The 25,854-nt window shown below is 47.0% G+C and overlaps 1 protein-coding gene and 3 non-coding genes across 5 annotated transcripts in view; 1 reads left to right on the plus strand and 3 right to left on the minus strand.

Moving 5' to 3' along the window:
* Nucleotides 1–599: 599 nt before the first annotated feature.
* LOC118143412 (U6 spliceosomal RNA) lies at nucleotides 600–704 on the minus strand. Its single transcript, XR_004727632.1, has one exon. It is a non-coding gene; the product is annotated as a U6 spliceosomal RNA (small nuclear RNA).
* A 1,615-nt stretch (nucleotides 705–2,319) lies between these two features.
* Nucleotides 2,320–2,381, minus strand: LOC118143435 (U7 small nuclear RNA). Its single transcript, XR_004727651.1, has one exon. It is a non-coding gene; the product is annotated as a U7 small nuclear RNA (small nuclear RNA).
* A 2,622-nt stretch (nucleotides 2,382–5,003) lies between these two features.
* The window catches only part of PTAFR (platelet activating factor receptor), a 43,992-nt gene continuing 23,141 nt past the window's right edge, over nucleotides 5,004–25,854 (minus strand). For both annotated transcript variants that reach the window (XM_035308389.3, XM_017974459.4), the window contains exon 2: nucleotides 5,004–8,646. In XM_035308389.3, coding sequence (XP_035164280.1) covers nucleotides 7,574–8,602 — 1,029 coding nt within the window. In that variant the 5' untranslated portion in view covers nucleotides 8,603–8,646 and the 3' untranslated portion in view covers nucleotides 5,004–7,573. The remainder of the gene's footprint in view (nucleotides 8,647–25,854) is intronic.
* On the plus strand, nucleotides 15,530–15,593 carry LOC118143437 (U7 small nuclear RNA). The gene has a single exon (XR_004727653.1). It is a non-coding gene; the product is annotated as a U7 small nuclear RNA (small nuclear RNA).

The raw sequence follows: 25,854 nt of genomic DNA on the forward strand, positions 1-25,854 counted from the left end.
TTAGTAAAGACGGGGTTTTGCCATGTTGGCTAGGCTGGTCTCGAACGTCTGACTTTGTGATCTGCCTGCCTCGGCCTCCCAAAGTGCTAGGATTACAGGTGTGAGCCACTGTGCCTGGCCATGAACCATAATTTTTATGTAAATTTAAAATGAATACACGCAAAAAATATCAGCATACATTTTACAAGCATACATACAACATCAAGGATATATATTGCCTGCACTAGAACTGCTGTGGAGGATGAGAATGGAAAATGTTGATAAAAGCAAATGATATGCATTCAGACAAAAATGAATGAGAAGCACTCGCACGGTAGAGGCAAAATAAGGATCTCTGCATCCGGTTATTGCTGTGTGACCTGGATGTTAGTCATTTTACCTGCTTGATGCTCGTCTCTCTTGTCTGGAAGGTGGAAGATAGGGATCTTCACATTCTGTGTCATGAAGGGGAAGGCAGTGAGGCAGAATGAGCTTGGGAGCTGGATGGACGCAGCTAGGCCAGCCATTCACTGTGTGACCTTGGGAATCACTTTATCGTCCAAGCCTCTATTTTTTGCGGGGGGGGGGGGGGTTGGTTTTCATTTTTTTAAATTTATTTTAGTTATATGGAACACTTCATGAATTTACATGTCATCCTTGTTCAGGGGCCATACCTGTATCTCTGTATTGCTCCAGTTTTAGTTATGTGCTGCTGAAGCAAGCACTGTTTTATATATATATATATATATATATATATATATATATTATTATTTTTTTTTTTTTTTTCAGGAGGGCACTGAGTTTAATGAGACTGCAGAGCCATGAAACCCTGCACACTCCCTACCCAAGCCTCCATTTTTTTTTTTTTTTTTTTTTTTTTTGAGTCAGAGTCTTGCTCTATCACCCAAACTGGAATGCAGTGGTATGATCTCGGCTTACTGCAACCTCAACCTCCCAGATTCAAGTGATTCTCCTGCCTCAGCCTCCTGAGTCGATGGGATTATAGGTGCCTGCCACCATGCCCAGCTAATTTTTGTATTTTTAGTAAAGACAGGGTTCTGTTATGTTGGCCAAGCTGGTCTCAAACTCCTGACTTCAGGTGATCTGCCTACCTCGGCCTCCCAAAGTACTGGAATTAAAGGTGTCAGCCACTGCACCAGGTCCCAAGCCTCTTTTTTTTTTGAGACAGAGTCTTGCTCTGTTGCCAGGCTGGAGTGCAGTGGTGCGATCTTGGTTCACTGCAACCTCTGACTCCCAGGTTCAAGTGATTCTCCTGCTTCAGCCTCCCGAGTAGCTAGGATTACAGTCACGTGTCACCATGCCCAGCTTATTTTTGTATTTTTAGTAGAGATGGGGTTTCACCATGTTCGTCAGGATGGTCTCAATCTCCTGACCTCGTGATTTACCTGTCTCAGCCTCCCAAAGTGCAAGCCTCCATTTTTGAGTGAGATAGTCAAGCAGGCCTCACCAAGAAGGGGACATCTGAGCAAAGCTGTGAAGGAAGCAAGGAGGTGAGCCGTGTGGATCTCCCGGGACAAAATAACTCAGGCAGAGGGAAGAGTCAGTTCTAGCCATAGGGGCTTGGGAGGAGTAAAGTTCCCCTTCCAGTAAGTGGTCAGCAAATGTCAAGTGGCCACCTCTGACCCTCCTCTTAGGATATCAGGATCCAGGTGACGGATAAGAGCACCTTCTAGCTCCAGTGACAGTGACCACTCTGGCTTCTGAGGGTCTCTGGAACACTGTGTTCATGGATGCCATCCACCCTCAGGGGTAACCTCCCTAGCTGACCAAGGTTACCCGAGCTCAGGAAACAGTCATTGCTGCTGGGGTTTTAACCTGCACGGGGAGCACAGAGGCCTCAAAGAGGAAGCCAGAAACAGCAAGGTGGAGGCCCTTACCTCCCATTGGAGGTCTCTTGGGTCATTCCCCCAAGAGAGCCCTGTCCCAGCGCTTACCAAACTGCCTTGAGAGAGGGGCTTGGGCGAGGGTACAGCCACATGGCAGGGTGGGAAAACACAAGGAAAGAGACACATGCTTACTAAGGCAGATCTGGCTTTGAATATTATTATGTCATTTAGTAGCTCTTTTTTAAATCTACCTGTCTCAGGTACCTGAACCCTTCTGAGCCTTAATTTCCTCATCTGTAAAATGGGCATGAAATGTTCTGTTCTGTGGGGTGGTTGTGAGGACTTGATGAGATAAGATAGGTGAAAGTGGCAGGCAAATAGCTGGGGCCCCCTTCCTTCTGTACCAAGTACCTGGGAGGCAACCACTACCTCTTATTCAGTTAGCTCAGGTCCTTATTTATGTTATTCATTTTTTTTTTATTCCTTCTTTTTTAAGGGCTTTCTGGCAAAAGTTGGAAAGCCTGCTAGACAAATTCTAAAAGAGCTGTAACACTTGTCTTATTCATTTCTGTGGGGATAAAACCACCCATGTTTCAGGGAGAGTATCAGGTTTTAGTGAGAGAACTGTTGTTGTTGTGTTGCTGGACCAAAATAGGCCGTCCATAGGTGTTTGTCAGTTACCTAAAGGGATGAGGGAATGGATGGATGAATGGATGGATGGATGGATGGATGGATGGATGGATGGATGGATGGTAAAGGGATGGTTGGATGGATGGATGGTTAGAGGGATGGATGGATGGATAGAGGTATGGTGGGATGGAGGGATGGATAGGCAGACAGATGAATGGGTATGTGGGAGGATGGCTTACTGGCAGAATGTCAAAAGGAATAGGATTTTTTCTACAGAAATATCAAGTCTGCACAAAAACCAGGTGCTTTACAGGAAGGTCTTATTATATCTCTTTGCAACCCTAGGTCTTGAGCACAGATATAACACATGAGTGAAAACAGGCATTAACACACCCAGGTCTAGTCAACTGTGACCTCCACTTACCATTCTGGGGTCTATGATTCACCTCAGCGAGGCCAGGTCTTACATAGCCAGCATTCACCAGCTGAGATCACTGGTGGTTCCCTGGGGCGAAAGCTGAGATCGGGGCAAATGCAAGGTGAGGCTTTCCTGATACACAGGATGCCTTGGAAATTCTAATCAGTGATGTTTCATCAAAAGAATTGCAACTCAACTCCTCCCATAATCCCTGTCATCGTTGCAAGAATGGAGAGATGCCGGTGAGCAACCAGCCCTGCATCCGCCACAGCTCCACACCGTGTGACCTCCGCAATCACTTAGCCCTCTGAGCCCCATGATCTCCTTAGTAAGATGAAGGGGTTGGACCCTTCCAGCTCCACGATGTTTTGATTCTCTGAAAACTCTACGTCTTCCTTTAAAATATGGACCTAGAACTTTGGAAGAACATGTATGACATTTCTTTTCCATCTGTCTCTATAGGGTCTCCTCAAACCCTTTCAAAATATTTGCACGTATATGTCAACATGTCTGTTTATTCTAAGCCCTGGGGAAGCTGTACACTTTGGAGACAGACAGATCTCAATTCCAGGCCGTGTGAGAAACTGGAGACAGATTGTTAAGATTCGGTTCCTGCCCCCCAAGATGGGAAAGATGGCATTGCAATGGGTTCACTTTAATGGTCACAGTAATTAAGGTAGACAAATGTTGGACTTTCCCACTCCCAAAAGGCTGCCTGGAGGAATTCAGAAGACTGCTTATTGGAGTATTCTGGGATATGTCAAAAAGAAGAGAAGGGCTGGGTACAGTGACCCATTCCTGTAGTCCCAGCTACTGGTGAGGCTGAGGTAGGAGGATTGCTTGAGGCCAGGAGTTTGATCCTGTAGTATGCAATAGTCATGTCTGTGAATAGCCATTCCATGCCAGCCTGGGCAATATAGCAAGATCCCACCTTCAGAAAAAAGTTTAGAAAAAAAGAGAAGAGACAGAGGATACAGGAGGAGTAAAGGTGGCTGTATTTGGGTGGTGGGGAGATCAACAAGGCTGTAGCATGAGCTACAACCTACAGTACTCCTCCCACCCCGCTAATCCTTATGAGAGCACGGTCTATGTGTTGAGGTGACATTCTGGGAGAAGTAAGGAGGTAATCACAAGTCGCTGTCTCAGAACTGTCAGTTACTCTTTTTTTTTTTTTTTCCAATTAGAGACAGGGTCTCGCTATGTTGCCCAGGCTGGTTTCAAACTCCTGAGCTCAAGCAAACCTCCTGCCTTGGCCTCCCAAAGTGCTGGGATTATAGGCATGGGCCCAGAGTTAGTCTTTATTGAGACCCTGTGAACTTTACACACATCACAGTAGAGCTTCCTGAAGTGCTACACAAGTCACTAAGACATGTCGAGTGACTTTAGACAGAACACAGAAAAACTTTTTTTTTTTTTTTGAGACAGGGTCTTGTTCTATCACCCAGGTCAGAATGCAGTGTGGCATGATGATCACAACTCACTGCAACCTCGACCTCCTGGTTCAAGCAATCCTCCCACTTCAGCCTCCCAAGTAGCTGGAACTACAGATACACATCGCTATGCCTGGCTACTTAAAAAAATTTTTTTTTTCTTTTTTAGACAGAGTCTTGCTTTGACTCCCAGGCTGGAGGGCATTGGCACAATCTTGGCTCACTGCAACCTCTGACCGGCGGGTTCAAGTGATTCTCCTGCTTCAGTCTCCCCAGTAGCTGGGACTACAGGTGCCCACCACCATATCCAGCTAATGTTTGGGTTTTTAGTAGATACAGGGTTTCGCCACATTGACCAGACTGGTCTTGAACTCCTGACCTCAAGTAATCCATCCTCCTTGGCTTCCCAAAGTGCTGGGATTACAGGCGTGAGCCACCACACCCATAAATTTTTGGTGGAGACAGTATTTTGCTATGTTTGTCAGGCTGTTCTCAAACTCCTGGGCTCAAGTAATCTGCCCCCCTCAGGCTCCCAAAATTCTGGGATTACAGCCATGCACCACTACATTCAGCCGAGAAATATTTTTATAGTTACTATTTTATGTTTTCGTTTACCTTCTATTTGTGACAGGTAGTATTAGTTTTTATTTATAGTTATGTTATAATGTTTTCTTTCCAATAAATGTAAGCTTTTAAAAATGACTTAAAGAAAAATTTATTAAGTAAACATATAGTTGGTACATGGATATTGCAAAAATTTCAAGGCGGGTACACAAATGACTGAAATTCAGGAGACACTGGAGTGAGCACAGAAGCATTGTTCTTGTTCAGAGTTCTTTTGGCTGTGAGTCATAGACACTCAATCAAATCAGCTTCAGCAAAGTAAGAGAATATATCCTGACAAGGGACTCTCACAGGGCCCAACGGAAAGAGTGCTGGGTCCCTGGAGGGTGGAAGGAGGCCAGCAGGTCCCTGGAGACGGTAGGCACCCCGTTGCTCTCCAGGCACCTGTGATTCCCCTGGTCTCTGCCTTGCTATGCGTATCTTTTCTCTGAGCAGAGCCATTTTCTCCACTACACTCATGCAGGTGGCCATCCCCCCAACACACACAGACACAGTCACAGCTCCAGAGTTTCTATGTTTTCAGGTAAAAGACCTGCAAAGCCTGAACAGCATTCCTGCTCTAGATGCCCACCTTGCATCTTTTCTGCTCCCATCAGAGCATCAGGGGGCGGAAATTCTCAGGAAAGGGGGAGGGTCTAGGATGAGCAGTCGCCCTGATCAAGAGGTGTCTACCTCAACATTGGCCACTCATAACAATCCCATGAGGTAGCTTTAACCTCATAGACAATGACCCCAAGAGGTAGGAAATTCAGCGCCTGGTCTCTCAGCAGGAAATGACACAACCAAGACTTGAGCCAGGCCTCTGTGACACTGAAGCTCAAGTGTGCTGCACTAGGCACCCAGTCACGTTATCAGCCAAGTCCAGCCCACAGCTACCATCCCAGACTTCAGCAGTTTACTGGCCCACGGGGAGACATTTCTCAAAATCCACAATTGGCATTTGCCAGGTGCACAGGATGCGAGTATCCCAGCTTCACAGGGACACCGACTGGGAGGAAGGAAGACCTCTGAAAGAGCACAGCGCTCTGCAAACCAGAGACATTTCCTCTGAGCCCCTTGGGTCTGAGGCTGCCAGATTGACACTGCAGGTACTTGTCTCGGCAGGAGAGGCGGCTCATTTGCATATACTTGCCAAAAATCACAAGCAGACATCTAGAGATCCTCAAGAGAAACTGACACCTGGCTGACATCTGCTGACAGTAACTGCTCCTCCCACCTCCTGGAAGCTGTGTTAAGAGGAGCCTCCCAGAGGGCAAGGAAGGGGAGAGGAACTGACACAATCTTCCACCCAGGGGCCTCACACACTTCCCAGCCCACAAGCCTGTTCGCATGGAAGCCCCTGGACATCGAGATGTCCTGGCCTGGACAGCCCCAATTTTGTTTCTTTTTTTTTTGAGACATAGTCTCACTCTGTCATCCTAGCTGGAGTGCAATGGTGAGATCTCAGCTCACTGCAACCTCCGTCTCCTGGGTTCAAGCGATTCTCCTGCCTCAGCTGCCCAAGTAGCTGGAACTACAGGCAGGCATGCAACACCATGCCCAGTTAATTTTTATGTATTTTTAGTAGAGACAGGGTTTCACCATATTGGTCAGGCTGGTCTCAAACTCCTGACCTCAAATGATCCACCCACCTCAGCCTCCCAAGTGTTGGGATTATAGGCACGAGCCACAGCACATGGCCTTAATTTTTGTATTCTTAGTAGAGATGGGGTTTCACCATGTTGGCCAGGCTGGTCTCAAACTCCTGACCTCAGGTGATCTGCCTGCCTCGGCCTCCCAAAGTGCTAGGATTACCGACATGAACCACTGCATCCAGCTTCAATTTTGCTCTCAAGGGGCCTTTGCCCATCCTCAGTAGGTGGCTGCCCCACAGAAGATACTTAATTAGTGACTGTTGTTGAGACGGAAGGATGGAGGAGGTGGGCATCTCTCTCCCACTCCCCCAGAGCTGACCAGGCCAGAGGCGAGGCCTTTGTGGAGAGACACGTCTGCCTTGGGAAGCAAGCTCCTTTCCTAGCTTTTGGTCTGTTCATGTTTTATTTTCTCTGGTCACCATTCGGGACAGGTTGCCAGGGGAGTCAGAGAAGGTTCCATCAAGGCACTTCCCCTGAGAAAGGTCACAAAGACCTTGTGCCTGAGGGTAGAGAGAGAATGGCATCATCCTAGCTCTTAAGTCTGCCCCAAGATAGTGCCACACAGAGAGGGCAGTGTCCCTTTCCCAACTCCCATTTCTGCCTCTATCACTTGAGAGTGCTTGCCCAAAGCTTTAGACTGATGCCCCGTCGGGGAGAACTAGGCGGCTCAAAGTCTTCCCCCAGTGTCTGCACCTCTGCACCTGGCCCTGGCATTCCTTCCAGCCCCATAAGATTAAGGGACTCAGGATGAGGTAGTCCACCACAGTTACTACAGTACACGCCCACAGGCGGATGAAGGGGCTCATTTGAGTTCTGGATTTTCTGACAGTCTGGCTCTGCCATCATCCCTGCCCGGGTGAATTAGCCTCCAAACCTAATGGCCCACCAGTGCTATTAGGTGGCAGTACCACGGAGGTGGTACCCAGACCACAGCAGATATCCCTTCTTCCCCAGCTCAGTTCATGATGTCCAAGGGGAGAAGACTTCAGGCCTGGTCCCAACAAGCAGGGACTAATTTTTGAGGGGAGTGCCAGGGACCTGGTTGAGTGGCACAACCACTTCAGTGACTGTATCTGTGGTGGCCCGGGAGCATTTCCGGCTGCTTCGCATGCTGTAGAACTTTTCGGAGAGATGCTTACGGAACTTCTTGGTGAGGAAACAGTAGATTACAGGGTCTAAGACACAGTTGGTGCTAAGGAGGCAGAGGGTGACCTGATGTGCGTCGTTAATGGCCTGGTGGAAGTTGCTGTTCTGGAATCCCAGTTCAGCCAGGGTCCAGGGCAGCTGCACCACGTGGTGGGGCACAAAGCAGATGATAAACACCGCCAAGACCGTGCACACCATCCACAGCGCCCGGCGCTTGACTTCAGCATTGCGCTGCTGCTGCACCGGCTGCATGAGCAAGGTACGAATGATGACCAGGTTGCAGAAGAAGATGATGAGGAAGACCAGGAAGAAGCTGAACACGATGAAGATGTGGATGATGAGGACTGGCATGCTGCCCTTCTCGTAATGCTCGAAGCAGCGGGTGATATTGCCGGAGCCAGCACTGTTGGACACTGTGTTGGTGGAGTCCATGATGAGGAAGTAGGATGCAGCCCCCACAATGGCCACCCAGATAGCCAGGGACAAAGAGATACCACGCTTGCGCGTGTTGGTCTGAGCAGTCTTGATGGGCTGAGTCACTGCCTGGAAACGGTTATAAGTGATGACGCCCAGGAAGGCCACAGAGCAGTAGGTGTTGATGAAGAAGAAGCAGCCAGCCAGGTTGCACAGGAATTTGGGGAGAATCCAGTTGCCCCGGTTTTGGTAGTAGACAATCCACAGTGGCAGGGTGATCAAGAAGAGCATGTCCGCCATGGTGAGGTTCACCATGAAGATCTTTATCTCATTGAGTTTCTTGGAAGGGTACAGGCGGGCAAAGACCCACAGCACGTAGCCATTAGCAATGACCCCAAGCACAAAGATGATGCTATAAACAATCGGGAAGAGAGTGTATCGGAACTCAGAGTCCACGTGGGAGGAGTCTTGTGGCTCCATTGCTGTGGGCTGGAAGGATCAACTGGTCCTGGCCCTGGCAGTGCCTGGAAGACCACACAAAAATTCTGGTTAATAAAGGGACAAGAAGGGACTGTTTTATTTCATGAATTCCAAGACTCCTTGCCATGGTTAGGATGATGTCCCCTCCAAAGTTTATGCTGAATCTTTTTTTTTTTTTTTTTTTGAGACGGAGTCTTACTCTGTTGCCCAGGCTGGAGTGGCCTGATCTCAGCTCACTGCAACCTCCGCCTTCTGGGTTCAAGTGATTCTCTTGCCTCAGCCTCCTGAGGAGCTGGGATTACAGGCAAACTAATTCTAGCCTGTAATTTTTATATTTTGAGTAGAGATGGGGTTTCACCATGTTGGTCAGGCTAGTCTTGAACTCCTGACCTTGTGATCCACCTGCCTCAGCCTTCCAAAGTGCCGGGATTACAGGCATGAGCCACTGTGCCTGGCCTCTGTCGAATCTTAATCCCAGTGCAGAGGTGTGGCCTGTGGGATGTGATTAAGTCCGAGGGTGGAATGGGATTAGCATGGTTAGAAAAGGGTGCCAGGTTGCCTGGGGAGGTCAGGTTGAAGTGAGCCATGATCTGGCCACTGCACTCCTGCCTGAGTGACAAGTGAGACCCTGTCTCACACACAAAAAAATTAATAATTCTTTAAAAAGGGCTCAAGGTTGAAGAAAGCACTTAATCTTGCCCTTTTTGTCTTTCCATCCCTTTTGCCATGTGAGGTCACAGCTTTCAAGGTGTGACCTTGGAAACAGATAACTAAACCTGCTGGTGCCCTGATCTTGAACATCCTCCAGAACTGTGAGAAATAAATTTCTTTTTCTTTTTTCTCTTCTTTTCTTTGTTTTTTGCTTTTTATAGACAATCTTTCTCTGTCGCTTAGGCTAGAATGCAGTGGTGTGATCATGGCTTCCCACCTCAGCCTCCTGAGAAGCTGGGACTATAGGTATGTGTGTAACACCACACCCAGCTAACTGTTGTATTTTTTGTAGGGAAGGGGTTTTACTATGTTGGTGGTCTGGAACTCCTGGCCTCAGACGTTTCTCCCACCTCAGCCTCCCAAAGTGCTGGGATCACAGGTGTGAGTCACCACTCTCGGCCAGAAATACATTCCTTGCGCTTTATAAATTACTCAGTGTCAACACTGATGTTGAGACACTCCCAGTTTATACATCTTTAAAATTCTGAAATTGATGGCATTTTCCAATTAATTGGCAGTGGTCCTTCTCTCTCTCTCTCTCTTTCTTTCTTTCTCTCTCTTTCTTCCTTTTTTTTTGTTTTGTTTTGTTTTGTTTTGTTTTTTTTTGAGACAGAGTCTCACTCTGTCATCCAGGCTGGAGTGCAGTGGCAAGATCTAGGCTCACTGCAACCTCCACCTCCTGGGTTCAAGCAATTCTCTGCCTCAGCCTCCCAAGTAGCTGGGATTACAGGCACCCGCCACCACATCTGGCTATTTTTTGTATTTTTAGTAGAGATGGGGGTTTCACCATCTTGGCCAGGCTGGTCTTGAACCCCTGCCATTATGATCCACCCGCCTCAGCCTCCCAAAGTACTACAATTACAGGTGTGAACCACTGCATCTGGCCTCTCTCTCTCTTTCTTTCTTTTCTTTCTTTCTCTCCCTCTCTCCTTCCTTCCTTCATTTTTTTCTTTCTTTTGAGACAGAGTTTCACTTTGTCACTCAGGCTGGAGTGCAATGGCATGATCTCAGCTCACTGCAACCTCCGCGGGGTTCAAGCAATTCTGGTGCCTCAGCCTCCTGAGTAGCTGGGACTACAGGCATACAAAACCACACCTGGCTGATTTTTTGTATTTTAGTAGAGATAGGGGTTTCACCATGTTGGCCAGGATGGTCTCCAACTCCTGATCTCAGGCAATCTTTGCTCAGCCAGAAAAGTTATATTTTAAAATGGAATAAAAAAAAGAGGCCTGGCACGGTGGCTCACACCTGTAATCCCAACACTTTGGGAGACCGAGGCCGATGAATCCCGAGGTAAGAATTTTGAGACCAGCCTGGCTGACATGGCAAAACCCCGTCTCTACTAAAAACACAAAAATTATCTGGGCGAGATAGCACGCGCCTGTAATCCCAGCTACTTGGGAGGCTGAGGCAAGAGAATTGCTTGAACCTGGAAGGTGGAGGTTACAGTGAGCCAAGATTGCACCATTGCACTCTAGCCTGGGCAACAAGAGTGAAACTCTATCTCAGGGGAAAAAAAGAAGAGGAAGAAGAAGAACAACAACAACAACAACAGAACTGCTATTGATTTTGTTGAATTTCAGTTGCTATTCATTGTCAAAACACATCATTATTTTATGTAGAAAAAAAACACTGCATGGTCAGGTGTGGTGGCTCTCACCTGTAATCCCAGCACTTTGGGAGGCTGAGGCAGGTGGATCACCCAAGGTCAGGAGTTCAAGACCAGCCTGGCCAACATGGTGAAACCCTGTCTCTACTAAAAATACAAAAATTAGCCAGGTGTAGTGGTGCGTGCCTATAGTCCCAGCTACTCAGGAGGCTGAGGCAGGAGAATTGCTTGAACCCGGAGTCAGAGGTTGCAGTAAGCTGAGATCCTGACATTGCACTCCAGCCTGGGCGAGACTGTCTCAAAAAAAAAATAAAAATAAATAAGTAAAAATTAAATAAAATATGTTTGTCTTCTTTTGACCTAGAATTTTAGATCATCTGTTTCTACATGATAAATATATATACATTCTTATTATACAAAATTTGAAATTTTAATATTTTTCTTTTTCTTTTTTTTTTTTTGAGACGGAGTTTCGCTCTTGTTACCCAGGCTGGAGTGCAATGGCACGATCTCGGCTCACCGCAACTTCCGCCTCCTGGGTTCAGGCAATTCTCCTGCCTCAGCCTCCTGAGTAGCTGGGACTACAGGCATGCGCCACCGTGCCCAGCTAATTTTTTGTATTTTTAGTAGAGACGGGGTTTCACCGTGTTGACCAGGATGGTCTCGATCTCTTGACCTTGTGATCCACCCGCCTCGGCCTCCCAAAGTGCTGGGATTACAGGCGTGAGCCACTGCGCCCGGCCCTTTCTTTTTCTTTTCTTTCTTTCTTTCTTTCTTTTTTTTTTTTTTTTGAGACAGTCTCGCTCTGTTGCCAGACTGGAGTCCAGTGGTGTGATCTTCTCTCACTGCAACCTCTACCTTCTGGGTTCAAGTGATTCCCTGCCTCAGCCTCCAGAATAGCTGGGACTACAGGGGTGCGCCACCACACCCAGCTAATTTTTGTATTTTTAGTAGAGACAGGGTTTCACCACATTGGCCAGGATGGTCTCGAAATCTTGTCTTCATGATCCACCTGTCTTGGCCTCCCAAAGTGCTGAGATTACAGGCAGGAGCCACAATGCAGGGCCAAAATTTGGATATTTTTCTACCGATAAGATTTGAAATAAAAATTTTTATGGTAAAATGCCCTACATTTTAAAATAAATAATGTGCTCATCAAAGGTCTGGAAAATATAGAAGTATACTATTAGGGTCACCCAGAGAATAAAATAGTAGCCATCATTTAAAAGGACGTATTAGATATGGCCGTACTGATTTGGAAAGGTGTCCTTGGAATACAGTATTAACTAAAAACAAAACAAAACTGGCCAGGCATGGTGGCTCACACCTGTAATCCCAGCACTTTGGGAGGCTGAGGCAGGTGGATCTCCTGAGGTCAGGAGTTTGAGATCAGCCTGCCCAACATCATGAAGCCCTGTCTCTACTAAAATTACAAAAATTAGCCAGGCGTGGTGGTGGGTGCCTGTAATCCCAGCTACTCAGGAGGCTGAGGCAGGAGAAACACTTGAACCCAGGAGAAGAGGTTGCAATGAGCTGAGATCAAGCCACTATACCCCAGCCTGGGCGACAAGAGCAAGACTCTGTGTGAAATAAATAAATAAATAATAAATAAATAAAAATAAAAAGAAAACAAAACAGAAAAGTTGCAAAAAAATATTTGGTATGAGCCCATTATGTGTGTTTGAATAGAAGATCTAGAAGGATACATCTCAAGCAGTTGACAATGGTAAGTAGCCTCTGAGAAGGTGAAGTAGCTTAGTGGGAAGTTTATTTACTTTATACTTTATGTGTTTGTTTGAATCTTTAAAGGGCACTTCTTATCTTAATAATTTACAATTCTGAAAATACAGTGTAAGGGTATGCACAGTGGCTCATGCCTGCAATCCCAGCATTTGGGAGACCGAGGCAGGAGTACTGAGTGAGCCCAGGAGTTCAAGACCAGTCTGGGCAACACAGTGAGACCCCTGTCTCTACAAAAATAAATAAATAAATAAATAAAAACAATTAGCCAGGCATGGTGGCGCATGCCTGTAGTCTCAGCTACTCAGGGGACTGAGGCAGAAGGATCATTTGACCCTCGGAGTTTGAGGTCAGTCTAGACAACATAGTGAGACTTCATTTCAAACAAAACAAAATAGTTGCTCCCTCCCCTCTTGTTCCTCCCACTACTGCTGTCATGGTAAGCTTCTAGGAGTTCCCCTGTTGTTTACGTTGCAGTGGGCATGACTCAGGGAAGCAGCAGGCAGGGAGGAGGATGGGAAGCAAGATCTCAGCTGGGGCTAAGCGAGGTCCAGCTCATCATAGCTAATAGTGTAGTAAAAAGAGTACAGTAGGCCAGGAACAGTGGCTTATGCCTGTAATCCCAGCACTTTGGGAGGCTAAGGCAGACAGATGCTTGAGCCAGGAGTTTGAGACCAGCCTGGGAAACATGGCAAAATCCTATCTCTACAAAAAAAAAAAAAATTAGCCAGGCGTGGTGATGCTCGCCTGTAGTCCTAGCTACTTTGGAGGTTGAAGTGGGAGGATCGCTTGAGCCCAGGAGGTGGAGGTTGCAGTGAGCCGAGATTGTGCCACTGGCATTCCAGCCTGGGTAATGGAATGAGATCTTGTCTCAGAAAAAAAAAAAAAAAAGGGAGTGAGACACAAGGAAGACAACACCTGGAGCAACTTCTTTAGAGCCAGGTTCGCTGCTAGGTGCTTCCACGTGTACTACCTCATTTGAGTCTCACACAAACACTTTGAAATAGGAAGTAAAATGTTACAGAATAGGAAACTGAGTACAGGGTGGTTATGTGACTTGTGCAAGATCGCACAGCTATTAAAGAATGGTGCCAGGATGTCAGGTGCAGCTCTATTCTTTCACATATCCAACCAACAAATATTTCTGAGCACCAACTGCATGTAAGGCACACGGCTAAGCACAGGAGCTACAGGGCAAACATCCAGCAGAAGGGCCCTGCCCTCAGAGAATTTACATCTCTTGGGAGAGACCGACAAAAGCAATTTAAACAAACACCATTGTTATACAAATAAAAAGGGGTGCTGATATGGAGAACAAAAAGAGATCTACTTAGAAAGGAGGTAACGTTTCAGTTGAGGCCTGAAAGAGGAACAAGAGCAGAACATTCCAGGCAGAGGGCTCTGCATGGGTCCACAACTGAGGGAAGAGCTTGGTGGTTTCCAGGAATGGAAATAAGCTTACCAGATGGCCCTGGCCCTGACCTCCAGCTGCCAGTCTACCCTCACCTCATGCGACATTAGCATCAGGCTCTGGCCAGGACAGATTTCCCAGGTGGACCATCAAACCTGTCCAGATGTTTCCTGCCTAGGAGCCTCCACAATACCAACCTATCTTGCTGCTTTGAATGCTTTTAATGCTTTTTTTTTTTTTTTTTTTTGAGACAGTCTCACTCTGTCACCAGACACCAGGCTGGAGTGCAGTGGCACAATCGTGGCTTACCGCAACCTCTGCCTCCTGGGTTCAAGCAATTCTCCTGCGTCAGCCTCCCAAGTAGCTGGGACTACAGGTGCGCGCCACCATGCCTAGCTAATTTTTGTACTTAAGTAGATATGGGGTTTCACCATGTTGGCCAGGATGGTCTCAATCTCTTAACCTCGTGATCCACCCGCTTTGGCCTCCCAAAGTGCTGGGGTTACAGGCATGAGCCACCGCGCCCGACCGCTCTTTTTTTTTTAGGCTGGAGTGCGATGGCACAATATCGGCTCAATGCAACCTCCACCTCCTGGATTCAAGTGATTCTCCTGCCTCAGCCTCCTGAGTAGCTGGGATTACAGGCACCGGCCACCACGCCCAGCTAATTTTTGTATTTTTAGTAGAGACGGGGTTTCACCATGTTAGTCAGGCTGGTCTTGAGCTCCTGACCTTGTGATCAGCCCACCTTGGCCTCCCAAAGTGCTGGGATAACAAGCGTGAGCCACTGCGCCCGGCTCTATTCCCCACTTTCACCCTGCCAAGTGCAACTCATGCTTTGGACTTCAGCTGAATTTCACTGCTTTAGGGAGGTCTTCGCTGGACTTGGGCCCAAGTCAGCATCTCCTACTCCTCCAAACTCTCTGTACTTTATAAATCTTAGCATGGTTGCAATCATATTGGTATTTGTGTGATTATTGAACATTTCCTCACTTGACTATGAACACCAAGAGAGCTAGGACCTTCTCTATCTCTTCAATACTGTGTGTTTCCAGTGCTAAGATGAAGGAATGGGTGACAGCCTTTGTTAATTAAGCCCATCCCTTCTGGAGCCACAGCAATGGAAACACTTAAAGAAGCCTAAAGATACTTACAAACTTACAGGTATGTTTAAAGAAGCAATTGGCTCTAATGGAATTTGGTTCACTGAGATTTTTATGCTTTGCTCCATTGAGTGTGGTGGTAGTTTATCTGCCTTAAATATAAATATGTATTTTATTATTGCCAATAAATCATTGTTATTTTTTTTTTGAGACAGGGTCTCACTCTGTCATCCTGGCTGGAGTGCAGTGGTGCCATCTTGGCTCACTGCAACCTCAACCTCCCAGGCTCAAGCAATCCTCCTGCTTCAGCCTCCTGAGTAGCTGGGATTACAGGTATGAGCCACCATGCTCTGCTATGTTGTAGCTCTTTTAGAATTTGTCTAGCAGGTTTTCTGGTTTTTACTGGAAAATGCCATCCCCCAACAAAAAAATTACTAGGTTCCACTGTGCTGGGACCCTTTCCATCCCAGAGTTAGTACTGCCATCTATTCCAAAGCTCCAGGGCAATAGTTCTCAAACGGTGGCCTATGGAATTGGAGACTTGGGAGTCTGCGAGGCCAAAACTATTTCCATAATAATACCAAGACATTATCTTCCTTTCCCACTGTATTGACATTTGCACCAGTGGTACAAAAGCAAAGCTGAGTAAAAGCACTGGCTCCTTAGCACAAATCAAGGCAGCAACACCAAACTGTATCAGGAGTCATTGAACCCTTCACAGCCCAGACTGAGCGTGGGGGGAAATGGTCAACTTCACTTTAAAATGTCTTCAATAGGCCAGGCGTGGTTGCTCTCGCCTGTAATCCCAGCACTTTGGGAGGCCGAGGAGGGTGGATTACTTGAGATCGGGAATATGAGACCAGCCTGACCAACATGGAGAAAACCCGTCTCTGAAAAAAAAAAAAAAGAGAGAGAAAAGAAAAAAAAGTCTTCAATAAAGCAAGGAAATGATGCATTTTATTAAATCTTGAATATATATCTTTATAATATTCTGAGTGTAAAACAGGAAATATTCATGAAACACTTCCGCTGCAAACCTAAAGTGGTCTTAGGAAAAGCACCTACCTCTGAGATTGTTAGAGTTGTGAGCTAAACTTTTTTTCTGGATCATGATTAGAATAAAATGACTGATCAGTCGGACACAGTGGCTCACGCCTGTAATCCCAGCACTTTGGGAGGCCAAGGTGAGAGGATCATTTGAGTCCAGGAGTTCAAGACCAGTGTGGCCAACATGGTGAAACCCTGTCTCTACTAAAACTACAAAAATTAGCTGGGCATGGTGGTGCATGTCTGTAATCCCAGCTACTAAAGAGACTGAGGCAGGAGAATACCTGAACCCGGGAGGCGGAGGTTGCCATGAGCATCCTGTCACCACACTCTAGCCTGGTCAACAGAGCAAGGCTCTGGCTCAAAACAACAACAACAACAAAAAGACTGACTGACAAACTAGGATGGTTTTTTAGACTTGGGTGTCTGGCAGACATTTCCTTAAATACAAATGAAGAGAGCCTATTGCTTCAAGGGAAACAAATGATGAGATTTGTTGCCAATGATAAAATTTGAGCTTTCAGCCAGGCACAGTGGCTCACGCTTGTAATCTCAACACTCTAGGAGCCCAAAGCAGGCAGATTGCTGGAGCCCAGGAGTTTGAGACCAGTCTGGTCAACATAGAAAAATCCCGTCTCTACAAAAGAAAAAATTTAAATTAGCCAGGCATGGTGATGCACTCCTCTAGTCCCAGCTACTCAGGAGGCTGAGGATTGAGCCTGGAAGCTCACAGCTGCAGAGAGCCGTAATTTCACCACTACACTCCAGCCGAGGCAACCAGACCTTGTCTCAAAGAGAGAGAGCGAGAGAGAGAGAGAGAAAGAGAGAGAGACAGAGCTTTCAAGAGATAATTAAAATTTTTGGAAAAATTATATTTGCCAGTATGAGCTTGACGGCTTTCTAATACCTGGCATTCTGATGAAATTAGTGGAGAGATTGACTGGGTGCAGTGGCTCACACCTGCAATCCCAGTACTTTGGGAGGCCAATGTAGCGGATTAGTTAAGCCCCATAGTTTGAGACCAGCCTGGGCAACATGGTAAAACCCCATCTCTACCAAAAATACAAAAATTAGCTGAGATGGTGCTGCGTGCCTGTGGTCCTAACTACTTGGGAGGCTGAAGTGGGAGGATCATTTGAGCTGAAAAGTTGAGGCTGCAGTGAGTTGTGATCATGCCACTGCACTCCAACCTGGGCAACACAGCAAGACCCTGTCTCAGAACGAAAAAGTCCATTGATATAATTTAGGTTCTACGTTATAACAAACCTTTAAGAAACTGCTATTTGTGGGACTTTGGTATCATATCAAAGAAGAGTATCGGCTGGGCGTGGTGGCTCATGCCTGTAATCTCAGCACTTTGAGAGGCTGAGACAGGTGGATTACCTGAGGTCAGGAGTTCAAGAGCAGCCTGGCCAGCATGGTGGAAAACCCCACCTCTACTAAAAACACAAAAAATTAGCCAAGCGTGGTGGCAGGTGCCTATAATCCCAGGTACTTGGGAGGCTGAGGCAAGAGAATCATTTGAACCCAGTAGGCAGAGGTTGAAGTGAGCCAAGATCATGCCATTGCACTCCAGCCTGGGCAACAAGAGTAAAGCTAAAAAAAAAAAAAGAAGAGTATTACCAATTACCCGAAAAAGCCATTAAAAGATCCCTCCCTTTATAAGTACATATCTGTGTGAAGGCAAATTTTCAACCAAAAAAAATACATCACAGCAGCCTAAGTGCAGAAGCAGATACGAGAATCCAACTGTCATCTATTTAGCCCAGCATTAAAGAGATGTATAAAAAATGTAAATCGATGCCACTTTTTTCCCTAAATTGTTTATGTTTTAGAAAATCTAGTTGTTTTTCACAAAAATGTGTTATTTATGTTAACATGGAAGGAGTTTATTATTGGGGTGTTTTTGTTCAAAAATGAAAATTTTTAGAATGTCTAAGTTTTAATTTTTGGTACAGTAAGTATTGCTGGAGACAACTTACGTAAACAAAAGCTCTTTGGCGCCCGAAATAATCTTAAAGGATACAAAGGGAGCCTGAGACCAGAAGATTTGAATACTGCTGCTCCACAGTCCCAGCACCCCCACCCTTCCTTTGAGCCCAAGATGCCAAGTTCACCCAGGACCGGCCTTGTTTCTCTCTCAGGCTAGACCCTCTTGCCTTGGGGGTCCTGTTCCCAGGGCATGGAGGCATATTTGGCCTAGCCCTGCCTGTATGTGGCTGGGGGTGGCCCACAGCTGGGCAAGGGCATGGTGCTCACTCTGCATCTTTGGGGAAGTCAGGTCCCTATGTCTCTGCCACCCCCGTCCCCTTGCCCAACACAAAGTGCCTTCCTCTTCTTGGGTTTGGATTCTCTGGAAACTCTCCAGCCAGAAGACTCAACCCAGGACATCCTAAGCCCTGCACCCTGCCTGCCCAACCCTGTTGAGAAAGCCTTTCCTCCAGGGCCAGGACTAGAATGAAACATGTGAGGCATTCACTGGGTGCAAAAGTTAAGGAGACGCCAAACCTCAGTAATCAAGATAAATAATGTTTTACTTTATTTATTTAGTTTTGAGACAGGGTTTGGCTCTGTCACCAAAACTGGAGTACAGTTGCGTAATCTCAGTTTACTACAACTTCCACCTCCTGGGCTCAAGCCAATCTCCCACCTCAGCCTCCCAAGTAGCTGGGATTACAGGCACATGCTACCACACTAGGCTAATTTTTGTGTTTTTTGGTAGAGATGAGGCATGCCCATCGTGGCCAGCTAATGTTTGTATTTTTAGTAGAGATGGGGTTCTGCCATGTTGGCCAGGCTGGTCTCAAACTCCTGACCTCAAGTGATCTGCCCCACTTGGCTTCCTAAAGTGCTAGGATTACAGGCGTGAGCTGCTGCGCCTGGCCAGTAAATAATACTTTAATGCAATATTTTTTAAAAATCAAAAGGAGTATTACTGATTCTTCCCTCCTGCCTCAGGCTCTAATATGACTCTGTCTGGCACTATCATGATACTGTCTTCATCTAAAATGTTGATACTTTGTTCATCATACATTTGTTTTGCTTTAATTTTGATTTTTTAAAAAAGACCTTCTCATCATGTGAACAGAACACACACAGAGACTAGCCTAATTCACTCATTCAGTTGCTCATTCATGCATTCATTGGACAAGCATTCATAGCTCCAGAATCTGAGCAGTGCACTGAGGCCTCAGAGAACAGACCCAGCCCTGGCCCTTGAGCTGCTCACAGGCCATTTTGCAAGAGAAAGAGATTCAGAGACAGACAAGCAGTCGGTGCTATAATGATGGAAGTTTCAGGTGTAACAGGGATTCAGAGAAGCTGCCCCTAGCCCAGACTTGAGGGTGAGAAGAGACCTCCTGCCTATGTGGAAGGAGTTAACTTTAATAGTGCAAGGAGAGAAGAAAACAGGCAGAGGGGACTGCAGGGCAGAGGCCTCGAAGAAGAGGCAAAGATGCGCCTTGTTCTAAAGGAACGTGAACTATTTGGTTTGGCTAAAACTTAAAGTCTAAGGAGTTGAGAAGTGACAAGGCTTAAAAAATAAGCATCAGTCAACTCAAGATGGGTCCTGGAGGTCTAAGTGCAATAGGACACTGGAAGGATAAGTGCCCTCAGTTAAAGAAAAAGCAGGAATGTCCGGAGCAGGGGGCCTCAGGAAAGGCAGATGGAGCTGTGTTCAATATGGCAAAAGGGTTGCTGGACTGAATCGGACTGAGATCATCTGCCCCCAAGGAGCCCATGGTCAGGAAGACAGTAGGGGGCAGAAGACAATCTCCTGGGACTAACTGTGAACCAGGCCCCAGTGGTTATCGAAGTGAAGCCAGAGGCACAGCCAGTTAGACAAAGACAGTACTCAGTTCCGAGGGAGCCCTTGAGGAAATCCAAGTCCATCTCAGACACTTGAAAGCTTTTGGAATCACAGTTCCTTGGAAATATTGCAGGAAAAGCCACCGACAGAACCCCTCAGACACCAGAATGAGGAAGGAAGAGACTTTTATTCAGCTAGCTGTGGAGCTCGGCTTTTTTTTTAAAACACACGTCAATGGATGCCCCACAGCTAGCTGAATAGAAGTCTCTTCCTTTCTCACTCCGGTGTCTGAGGGGTTCTGTGAGTGGCTTTTCCTGCAATATAAGGAGTCAGGACTTTGTTCTGCAGATAATGGGAGTTATTGAAGGATCTTGAGCTTGGGAGTGACAAGACAGGGTCTGGATTTGGTGAAGATGGCTTTGACCGCTGTGCACAGAATGAACTGGAGGGAATCAGACCAGAGTCCGGGAGACAGCAAAGAGACTAATGCAATCATCTGGAGGGCCTCAAGAGGACTGCACCATGGCAGAGCAGATGGAGGGAAATGGATGGTTGTGAGAGTTATTTGGGATGCCAGACGGACAGAACTTGGTGATGGATGGGATACTGGTTGAGAGAAAAAGGGAATCAGAGACAACTGCCAGGTTTCTGGGCCAGACGATGGAGGATGTGGTGGCATCTGTTTTCATGGAGAAGACTCTGAGGAGGAACAGCATGGCGGGGGGAGGATGAATTCATTTAAGGACATATCCCATTTGGGGTGCCTGTGAAACACCCAAGAGGACCAGGGTTAAACCCTCAAGAGCCCAACATCAAGGAAGCTGTCAGACGAGAAACCTACGAAGGAGGCAGAGACAGGACAGTCAGAGACAAGGAGGGTTCCATGCTGAAGGCCTAAAGGAAGAAAGTTTCAAGAGCTTGGGAAGACATGGGCAGCAGTGTGAAAAGCCACAGGGAGATGAATAATGTAGACAGAAAGGCAAACACTGGATGTGGCAACATGGAAATCAATCTCATGTGATCGGATCATGTGATCAGAGGGAGAACAGTAGCCCAGGCATGGATTAAGGAATGAGTGATAGGAAAGGAAGGGGAATGTCAAATCCTCATTCAAGAAATTCAATTGAGCTGGGTGCGATGGCTCATACCTGTAATCCCAGCTCTTTGGGAGGGTAAGGCAGGCAGATCACTTGAGGTTAGGAGTTTGAGACCAACCTGACCAACAGGGCGAAACCCCATCTCTACTAAAAATTAGCCAGGTGTGGTGTCTACTAAAAATACAAAAATTAGCTGGGCAGGGTGGCAGGCACCTATAATCCCAGCTACTTGGGAGGCTGAGGCAGAAGAATCGCTTGAACCCAGGAAGCAGAGGTTGCAATGAGCCAAGAACATGCCACTGCACTCCAGCCTGGGCAACAAGAGTGAAATTCCGTCTCAAAAAAAAAACAGAAGTTCGACTGAGCAACAAAATGCTGTGTGAGGACCTTTTTCGGATCCTGATTCAAATAAACCAAGTATAAAAAATATTTTCTAGACAATTGGGCCAGCTGTGGTGGCTCATGCCTGAGGTCCCAGCACTTTGGGGGGCCAAGGTGGGATTGATTGAGCTCAGGAGTTTGAGACTGGCCTGGGCAATATAGCAAAACCTGATCTCTATAAAAATTTTTAAAAATTAGCTGGGTATGCTGGTGAATACCTCTCGTCCCAGCTACTCAGTGAGCATTTTGGGAGACCAAGGCAGGCAGATCATTTCAGGTAAACAAATGAAACTAGCCTAGCCAACATGGTGAAACCCCATCTCTACCAAAAATACAAAAATTTAGCCGGGTATGGTGTCAGGCACCTGTAAACCCAGCTACTCAGGAGACTGAGGCAGGAGAATCACTTGAGCCCCGGAGGTGGAGGTTGCAGTGAGCAGAGATCCTGTCACTGCACTCCAGCCTGGGCAACAGAACAAGACTTCATCTAAAAAAAATAAAAAATTCCAGGAAGACCAGGTGTGTTGGCTCATGCCCGTAATACCAGTACTTCGGGGGACTGAAGAAGGAGGATAGCTTGAGATCAGGAATTCAAGACCAGCCTGGGCAACATAACAAAACCGCATCTCTACACCTGCCCCCTCCTCCCCCCGACACACACACGAAAATAAAATATTCCAGGAAAATCATGTCTGCGTGCTAGTCTCTGTTTCAAAGTTGGCTTCCCAGGAACCCAACCCAGGAGATTGTATACTCAGGTCTATCTGACATCAGAGCCTCCCCAGTCCACACGGCCCCCACCGGAGGCCCAGCAGGAGTAGCCTCTTCCTTCCAGATATAGGACCAGAATCAGTGAGGGGAGTCCTGGTGGAGCCCCTGCTTGGCTCAAAGCCACTGCACTTGGTGCCGCCAGTACCTGTCATCCCGGCTTTTCCTACTTCCTCTGCCTTCTGTTCAATCCCAGGTTCCTGGTCCCCATGTGACTCCCACTCCCTGGCCCCAACCCAAACTTGGTGGCTATCGCTGTATCTTTGCCTCAGTAGAACCCTTGAAATCACCCGAAATGTAAACAGCTGAGTCTCCTCCGAGCCTGAGAGCTTGTACTTTCATGACTTCATTCACGCTGTTTCCTCTGCCAAGAAATCCTTCCTTCCTTGTCATTGCCTGGATGTTTACTAGAACATTCTTTGAGATTGCTCAGACCTCATTTCCTCCGAGTAGCTTTTTCTAAGCCTCCTGGCCTCCTGCACACCCGGCTCCACCCACAGCCTGGTTAAGTGCCCATCCTTTGGATTTCCAATAGCTCATGGCTCTTTATCCCACTGAAATTGCCTCTATGTGTCTTCTCTGCCATCCAGAGGCAGGGACAGTGTCCATTCATTCACCTCACAGTTGTTGACATCCCCACTGTGTTGGGGAGTCTGCAGAAATAAAACAGACAAGGTTTCTGCTCTCGAGGGGCTTGCATTCTAGTTGGGGGAAACAGTCAAAAATAAGTGGAGTGACAAACAAGGTAATTTCAAACTGTGATGAATTTAATAAAGGAAATAAACATAGTAACATGAAGATAGGGTAGATGGCTTAAAAGAAATTTTTTTTTTGTAATAAATAGAGATAAGGTTTCACTATGTTCCCCAGGCTGGTCTTGAACTCCTGAGCTCAAGTGGTCCTCCTGCCTCAGCTTCCCAAAGTGCTAGTATTACAGGCATAAGCCGTTACACCCAGCCGATGGCTGTTTTAAGTAGAATGACCAGGGAAGGCTTCTTGGAGGAGGTGACATATAAACAAACCCAGAGGCAGCCTTACCATGCAGTCAATAAAGCTTAAGCTTTAAAGCCCTCTCCTGGGCCCTCTATCTAATTGTATATTAGTAATTTGGCGTCTTCAAAGGCAGGGTCCCTTCAAATTGTATAAGCTTTAGTAACCTGCAAAATCTGTGTCTCCTCTTGGCTGAATTCTAAAAAAGATAAAAGGAACAAGTAAGGGGAAGATCTGGATTTTTTCAGGCAAAGAGTATCATGTGCAAAGGGCCTGTAGTGGGAGTAATTTATTCCATCATGTTCTGAAGTAGGAACAAGAAACTGAAAGGTGAGTGTGGCCCTAGGGAGTGAGAAATGGGAAGAGTAGGATGTGATCAGTGGACAGCAGGCTCCAGATTGCTCCTGAACCATAGTAAGGAGCAACCATTTTATTCTGTGAGCATCGGAGAGCCGCTGCAGTGTCATTAAGCAGGGAAGTAACATGATCAGACTAGCTTTAGTTGTTAGGTAGAGAATAGATAGTAGGGAGAAAGCATGGAAACAGCAAGACCATTCTGGAGGTCAGACGTGGTGGTGGCATGGACCAGAGAGTGGCGTTTCCAATTCCTCTCCCCATCCCCTGTACTCAGGGGACTTAGTGGGGCAAAAGTTTGGTAAACATTTGTTGGGTGAACAAACACCTAGCAAACGGCAGGATTGCCTGCTCACAAGACAGAGCAGCTGCCACACAAGGCAGAGAGCCCTCTGCAAACTCAGGACTCAAACTGTGGTCCTTGGACCAGCAGCATTAGCACCACCTGCAAGCTTGTTAGAAATGCAGAATCTTGGGCTCCACCTAAGATCTCCTGTATCAGAATCTGTATGTTGGCTGGGCGTGGTGGCTCACACCTGTAATCCCAGGACTTTGGGAGGCTGAGGCAGGCGGATCACTTGAGGTCAGGAGTTCAAGACCAACCTGGCCAACATAATGCAACCCCTCTCCACTAAAAATACAAAAATTAGCTAGGCATGGTGGTAGGTGCCTATAATCCCAGCTACTCTGGAGGCTGAGGCAGGAGGACAATTGCTTAAACCCAGGAGACAGGTTGCAGTGAGCTATGATCACACCACTACATGCCAGCCCGGGTGACAGAGCAAGACTTTGTCTCAAAAAAAAAAAAAAAGAATCTGTATGTGAATAAGATTCCCAGGTGATTCGTGCATGCACTGAAATCCAAGACGTGGTGCCCCAACACACTGCCAGCCACACACACTCTCCTGGTCTAACACCTTCCATGGCTCCCTGGCCCAGGATCAAATCCAAGCTCCTTTCCTACCTCATTTCCACTGTTCCCCGCTACTCATCCTCTACTGTTGCCACACTGAACTTCTTGCTGCTTCCCTAAAAACTCCACTTTTCCCCCAAATCTCTCTGCCTTTCCACAGGCCACATCCCGCTTTTGCTATTGCTTTACCTAGAAAAATCTTACTCACCTTTAAGACCTAATCTAAAGGGTGCTTTTTTTGTGATGCCTTCCCCAATTGCCACAGACAGAATGAGCTGCCGCCTTCTCTGGGTCCCCATGCACTGGGCGCATACCTCAGCCTAGCATCTGACACAATACGTTTTAAGTATTAATTTCTATGGCTATTTCCTTGGCAGATTGGGCACTTCTTGAGGGCGGGGACTAGATCTTTTTCACCTCTTTAATCTCAGTATCAGGCACTGAGGAATGGAAGGATGAATGACCAAGCCCTGATGACTGCTCCGAAATCCCCGGCACAAAGGAAATGTGCGTGGTCTCCCCAGGGAAGGTGTACTGGGGTGGAGTGGGTTGGGGGAACAAGGTCTCTGGAGTCAGAAAGGTCTACAGGATCATGTCTGGCTTCCCATCTACTTGCTGCGTGACCTTGGGCAAGTGACCTCACCTCTCTGGGCTTCAATGTCTTTGTTTGCAAAATCTTACAATCCTGATAATGGTTTCAATGATAAGTATACAAAGTGGCTGGAATAGGACCTGAGCCACAAATGACCAAGCCTCCCTCTCCCCACTGGCCCAGCTGCTTGGAGCCAGGGGAGGGGATTGTGGGGCACCACTGACCCAGGGGCTTTGACCTACACACTGGCTTTCCTGCCAGCTCCAGAAAGATCCTCCAGCTAATGCCAACAAAGCTTTCAACAGCTCAGGAAGAGGATGAACATTTGAAAAGAAAAGAGGCTCAGACCACTCAGTTTGTCACATGGGCACAGTTCCCTGATGGATCAAGGCTGGGCAGCTAGCCCAGGCATGGCCCTCAGCTAGGAGTATGGTAGGGAGGGCATAAATATTCATGGAGACAGAAGAATTCTGCTGTCTTACCCTTTCCCCTGTGCTGCATTCAGCCCCCATCCCTGCGGGAAACATTCTCAGTCCCTAGGGAACCTGGAGAAGGGGTTCTCATCCATAGCTGGACAGCCAGGGAAGAGGGAGCTTCAGGAGATGGGCAGAAGGAGGTTTGTGCTGGTTGATTCCCCAGGCCAGATTGTGGGTCAGGAAGTTGGGTTCACCAGTCATGTTAGCCCCTAACATTTGGGGGGCCAGTTGAAGTCAAAAGTACTAAAGTCT

This window comes from Callithrix jacchus, chromosome 7 (assembly GCF_049354715.1).
Source record: "Callithrix jacchus isolate 240 chromosome 7, calJac240_pri, whole genome shotgun sequence".
NCBI lineage: Eukaryota > Metazoa > Chordata > Mammalia > Primates > Cebidae > Callithrix > Callithrix jacchus.